The sequence below is a fragment of the Panthera pardus genome, unplaced genomic scaffold, assembly GCF_024362965.1.
Source record: "Panthera pardus isolate Hobbes unplaced genomic scaffold, ASM2436296v1 HiC_scaffold_8, whole genome shotgun sequence".
Classification (NCBI taxonomy): Eukaryota; Metazoa; Chordata; class Mammalia; order Carnivora; family Felidae; genus Panthera; species Panthera pardus.
The window spans coordinates 10,802,303-10,808,610 of record NW_026527013.1 but is presented as its reverse complement, the minus strand read 5'-3'; the positions used below and the strand labels follow the sequence as shown (position 1 = coordinate 10,808,610).

Here is a 6,308-nt window from a genome sequence, read left to right as displayed (position 1 = left end):
TTGATACCCTCTTTCTCTCCCTCACCCCCCTCTCTCACTTGCACGCTCTCTCTCTCTCTCTCTCTAATATTAAAGAGAAAAAGGCAAAACTTTTATTTCAATTCCAGCTAGTTAACATACAGTGTCATATCAGTTTCAGGTGTGCCATACAATGAATCCACACTTCCATAATAAAACTTTTTAAAATATATTTTAAAAAATGTTGAGGAGGATGTGGAGAGAGGGGAACCCTCTTTCATTGTTGGAAGGAATAAAAACTGGTATAGCCACTGTAGAAAACAGTATGAAAATTCCTCAAAACATTAGAAATAGAATGACTCTTGTTGCTTTGCCATTTGAAAAGATGTAGATGGAACTGGGGTGTACTATGCTGACCAAATAAAATAAGGCAGTCAGGGAAAGACAAATATCATATGATTTCACTTATATGTGGAATTTAAGAAACAGAACAGACAAACATAGGGGAAGGGAACGAAAAATAACATCAGATAAGAACAGGGACGGAGCCAAACCATAAGAGACTCTTAACCACAGTTAACAAAGTGGGAGTTGCTGGAGGGGAGTTGAATGAGGGATGGACTGGATGGGTGATGGGCATTAAGGGAGGCACTTGTGACGAGCACTGCGTATTCTATGCAGGCAACAAATCACTAAATTCTACTCCTGAAACCAATAGTACATATATGGTAACTAACTTGAACTGAAATAAAATCTTGGAAGAAAGAAAACAGTGTTACAATCCAGTAATCACACTGCTGAGCCATTACCCCCAAAATACAAAAACACTCATTCAAAGGGATAAATGCACCTTTATGTTTTTAGCACTATCACTTACAGTAGCCAAATAATGGAAACAGCCTAAGTGTCCATGGATAGATGAATGGATAAGGATCTGGTATAGACATACAATGGAATATTACTCACCCATAAAAATGAATGAAATCCTCCCATTTGAAAAGACTTGGATGGAGTTAGTGAGCATAAGGTTGAGCAAAATAAGTCAGTTAGAGAAAGACAAATACCACATGATCTCACTCATATGTGGAATTTAAGAAACAAAACAAATGAGCACAAGAAAAAAAAGAGAGAAAAAGCTTATGGTTGCCAGAGGGGAAGGAAGAAGATGGGAGAAATGGGTGATGGGGATTAAGGAGGGCCCTTGTTGTGATGAGCACTGGGTGTTTTATGGAGGTGCTGAAGCACCATATTATACACCTGAAACTGATATTACACTGTATGTTAACTATACACGAATTGAAACTTTTAAATAAATTTTAAAAAGTAAAACTAATGGGAGCCTGGTTGCTTCAGTTGGTTAAGTGTCTGGCTCTTGGTTTCAGCTCAGGCTACGATTTCACAGTTTGTGAGTTCGAGCCCCACGTCTGGCTCTGCACTGACTACGTGGAGCCTGCTTGGGATTCTCACTCTCCCTCTCTCTCTGCCGCTCCCCTCCTCATGCTCATGATCTCTCCCTCCCTCTCTCTCTCTCTCTCTCTTTCTCTCTCTCTCTCTCAGAATCAATAAATGTAAAACAATAAAAAATAAATTCATGAAAAAATAAAAAATGCATGAAACTGGTTTTGAAAAAAAAAAGAAAAGACAATGGACTCAAGAATATAGAGCAATGGGTATTTAGCACATGAAAGATGCACAACATGACTAATCACTACAGAAATGCAAATAAAAACCATAGCGTGATACCACGCCACACACACTAGGACGGCTATGTGAAGACTAAAACAGAAGATGAGTGTTGGCGAGGATGTGGACAAATTGGAACCCTGTGGTACTTTGCTGATGAGAATAAAAAGGGACACAGCTGCTGAAGCAAACAGTGTGCCAGTGACTCAATAATGTAAACCCAGAATTATCGTTTGATGGAATAGTTTCACGGCTATTTATTTACCCACTTATATGCCCAAAAAGAAATTAAAGCAGTGAGCAAAACACATATTTCTACACCAATTTTCATAGCAGATTTATTCACACTAACGAAAGTGTAGAGACAACGTGAATGTCCGTCAATAATCTGAACAAAGTGTGGTGAACACATACAGTGGAACATCATTCAGCTTTTTCAATGGATGGAATTCTGACACAGGCTACAATTCAGAGGAACCTCACGAACATCATGCTAACTGAAAGAAGCCAGCACTAAAGGACCAATATTATACAATTACACATATATGAGATAACCAGGGTTATCAGTTTGAGAGAGAGAAGGTAGGATGTTGGGAGACAGGGGTGGGGCAGAGGGATTCTGCCATATGAATTTACTATTTTAAGGAAACGGAAGTTAAATTTGAGATGATGAGAAAGTTCTGGGGACAGATAGAGGTGGTGGTTGCTAAACAGTGAGAAAGTACTTAATGATGCATAAGCATATTTCAAAATGTTTAAAATAATAAATTACATATATTTTTTACCCTGAAAAATGATGAAAAAAGAGTGACATTCTCCACAAGAATTTCATCTGTCCTGGGTGGCTCAGTTGGTTAGGCGTCCTACTCTAGATTTTGGCTCAGGTCATGAACTAAAAATATGTGAGTTCAAGACCCATATTGAGCTCTGGGCTGGCAGTGTGGAGCCTGCTTGGGATTTTCTCTTTATCCCTCTCATTGCTCCTCCCCAGTTTGTTCTCTTCTCTCTCAAAGGAAATAAATGACCTTCAAGGAAAAAAAGAATTTCAGTGCCATAAATAGCTTAATATGATGTAGAGGAAGGAATCCAAAGTACAAGGAGACTAGGGCATTGTGATGGGTTTATCTTGTGTGATTCAATACATCAACCCCAAATATACCCAAACTAAAGTTTCAGACAACATAAAATTCATAAGATCATTGAGAAATAGATTGGGGAGGGCTATAATGTTTTCCTTGACAGACTCTACAGAGCTTCTCCCCCATAGGACAGACTTACCATGGACCTGCTAAAATTGAAATGCCTTTGTCGAAAGTTCAGCCCCTCCTGAATTGCCAGAGGCCATGACAGCAGTCCCAAACCATTTGAGGCATGTTATTCATAGTGCATAAGAATTAATCATTCTCATCAACACTGGTTGATCCACATGGATTTTTGCAAATGGCAAATTCATCCTGGTGTCTCCAAGAAACAAAAATTGATGGGCAGCTTAGTAATAGCCTATCTAATTTGTGTAAATAAAAAAAATAAGCAAAACAAAAAAAACAAAACAAAACAAAAACAAAAACACAACCAACTCTAATAATCATGAAGAAAAGATAGACCTGAGTCACTACAATGAAGGGTCATAATCTCTACCTATCAGTCCTGAGACTTTTCACTGCCCCAAATCCTCAACTGATGTGACCATTTACACCTGACAGAAGGCTGTAAAATGGCAACAATTACTTTACATTTTCCTCCAAACCCAACCCAAAGGCTCTGAGGTGATGGCGCTGGCTAGCTTATAATGGTTCATGAGGACTGTGGTCTGAACTAAAATTGGCACCTTGATATTGGAGAGGATGAGAGTAATTATACCATGGAAATTGGCAAATGTTAATAAGCTCTCTTCTTTATTCTTTTGTTCTTAATTACTTCCTTTCTTCTTGCTTTCCCTGTTTCTTTTTGAGAGATAGTTCCATGAACATTTATCTGCATACTAGTGTTTGAAAGGACCTGTGGATATTTACCTGGAAAACTGTGAATAAGGGAATAGAAAATTACCATTATGGCTTACAATCCAGATGAGGGCCTCTGGGGTAGGTGAGAAAGAGACATTCATCTTATTCTGTCTCACAAGCCACAGGTCAAGTCCATAATTGCATCCTGTTCTCACTGCCTAATTTCTGGGATGCAGCATTAGAAAAGATGGAGGTGGCAATAGGCAGAGTAGCCATATTGTGTGTGAGATCTGTGAAGAGTCTATTATGGTAGGAGGTGCTGAGGGAAATCACAGGACAGTGCTGCTGCCTACTAAATATTAAAAGAAAAGTAATAATGCATCCCTGGGAAAATCACCAAGAATGCCACCATCAAGGCCTGAAAAATCAGGAGTTGCAATTTCTATTACCTTCACACTTCATTTATGTTTTGGACTGTGTGAGGGGAAACTGGAGACTGCATAGTGAAGGTGGATTATTATAAACTAATCACAGAAGGTTCCAGGTGCCTAGGCTCTTGCAGATGTGATCTCCTTCCAAGGTGGATTGACTTAAAACTCTAGAAACTGGCATATAACCTGTGATAGGTACAATGATTTTCCTCGAAAAGCAGATACTCTGACACCTGCTTTCAACCCAAAGAAAAAGCATTTCACATTTACTCCATTGGCTCCTCCTATCACATTATAAGTACTCAATTTGCTATATTATATGTTCTTAAATATCCATGCAATGGGGACACCTGGGTAGCTGAATTTTTTGAGCGTCTGACTTTGGTTCATGTCATGATCTCACAATTCATGGTTTCAAGCCCTGCATCACCCTCTGTGCTGATAGCTCAGAGTCTGGAGCCTACTTCTGATTTATTCTCTCTCTCTCTACCTCTTTCTCAAAAAAAGAATACACATTAAAATTTTCTTCTAAAAATCCGTGCAATGGAATTTAATACGATGACTAAACAGTTTCAAAGAAATTCAATAGAGGGCTTCCTGGGTAGCTCAGCCAGATAAGAGTCCAACTCTTGATTATGGTTCAGATCAAAACTTCACAGTTTGTGATATTGAGTCCCACTTCATGCTCTGCGCTGACAGCATGGACATATCTTGGGATATTCCATCAATCTCCCTCTGGCTCTCCCTACTCATTCTTGCTATCCTGCTCAAAATAAATAAATGAACTTTAAAAAGCTACAGACAAAATAGTTGCTTGTGATGTATGAAAACTTACAACTAACTAATAAGTTAAGAAGAAAAAATGCACATTGCCAGCCTATAAACTGATACAAATATCATGATCTAGGTCTTCTAGGGTTTTAAGCCCTGTTACTCAAGTCTTTATCCCGAAACAAAGACACCTACAAGCAGACAATGTCTCTCGACTAAAGAGCTTTCTCAGGGCTTGCTTGATGTCTCTGTTCCTGAGACCATAGATGAAGGGGTTCAGCATGGGCATCACCACCGTGTACATGACTGAGGCTATGGCACCTGTGCTGGAGTTTTGTGAAGCAGAAGAATTAAAATACACACCAAGGCTTGTACCATAGAACAAGAACACAACTGAGAGATGAGACCCACACGTGGAAAATGCTTTATACTTGCCCTTCACTGATGAAATTCTCAAAATGGAGGCTACAATTCTACAGTAAGAGGAGAGGATGCCAGTGAGTGGAACGACACCCAGAAGTCCACTTGCCAAATACATCGCCAGGTCATTGAGGAAGGTATCAGAGCAAGCAAGTTGGATCACCTGCTTAAGTTCACAGAAAAAGTGAAGGATTTCCAGCTCTGTGCAAAAAGAGAGTCGCAAAATCAGTAAGTCATGTAACAGAGAGACAAGAACACTCAATAACAGGGATCCCAGAAGCAGAATGCCACAGAACTTGGGGTTCATGATGACCATGTAGTGCAGTGGGTGACAGATGGCCACGAACCGGTCATAGGCCATCACTGTCAAGAGGAGGTTGTCGATTCCTGCAAAAAGCATGAAAAAGTACATCTGGCTGAGGCAACCTTTGTAGGAGATCGCTCTGCTCTGCGTCTGGATGTTCAGCAGCATCTTTGGGACGGTGGTGGAGGTGAAACAGATGTCTGAAAAGGACAGGTTGGAGAGGAAGAAGTACATGGGCGTGTGGAGGTGGGAGTCTGTGATAATGGCCAGGATCATGAGCAGGTTCCCAGTGAAGGTGACCAAGTACAAGGACAGGAATGGCCAAAAGAGCAGTGACTGCAGCTCCCCCTGGTGTGAGAGTCCCAAGAGGATAAATTCCATAACATGAGTTTGATTTCTTCCTTCCATGTAATTGATGAAAATGGCTGGAACAGAGACAAGAACATTGGAAAGGCAGCAGCAAGATCACAGAATTACAAGAAATGCTGTCTTTTCAAAATGCTTCATTCATTAATTCTTACACACTCCCTACCAATCTAGAATACACACCAGAAAATTTCAGGGACTCTCAAATGTCCATGTTTTCCATGAGTCTTAAATTGTTCACAATTCTTGTTCTGAATCAAAACAATTATCCAAAGCAATGTTCTCCTCCATAAATTTCCTGGGACCTTTTTTTTTCCACCCGAGAAAAGTTAACACATTATCTTGTGACAAGTATTTTTAACAGCATTGCACAAATGCAGTAGGAATGTGTGTTTCACCTTAACAAGACAGTCTAAGATGTGTGTGTGTCAG

General features: G+C 39.9%; 1 protein-coding gene across 1 annotated transcript; it reads right to left on the bottom strand.

Annotated features, from left to right (window-relative positions):
• Positions 1–4,949: 4,949 nt before the first annotated feature.
• On the bottom strand, positions 4,950–5,960 carry LOC128775589 (olfactory receptor 7A10-like). The gene has a single exon (XM_053897643.1). The coding sequence runs from the start codon at positions 5,916–5,918 to the stop codon at positions 4,950–4,952; it is 969 nt and encodes a 322-aa protein (XP_053753618.1). The 5' UTR covers positions 5,919–5,960.
• Between the last annotated feature and the right edge of the window lie 348 nt (positions 5,961–6,308).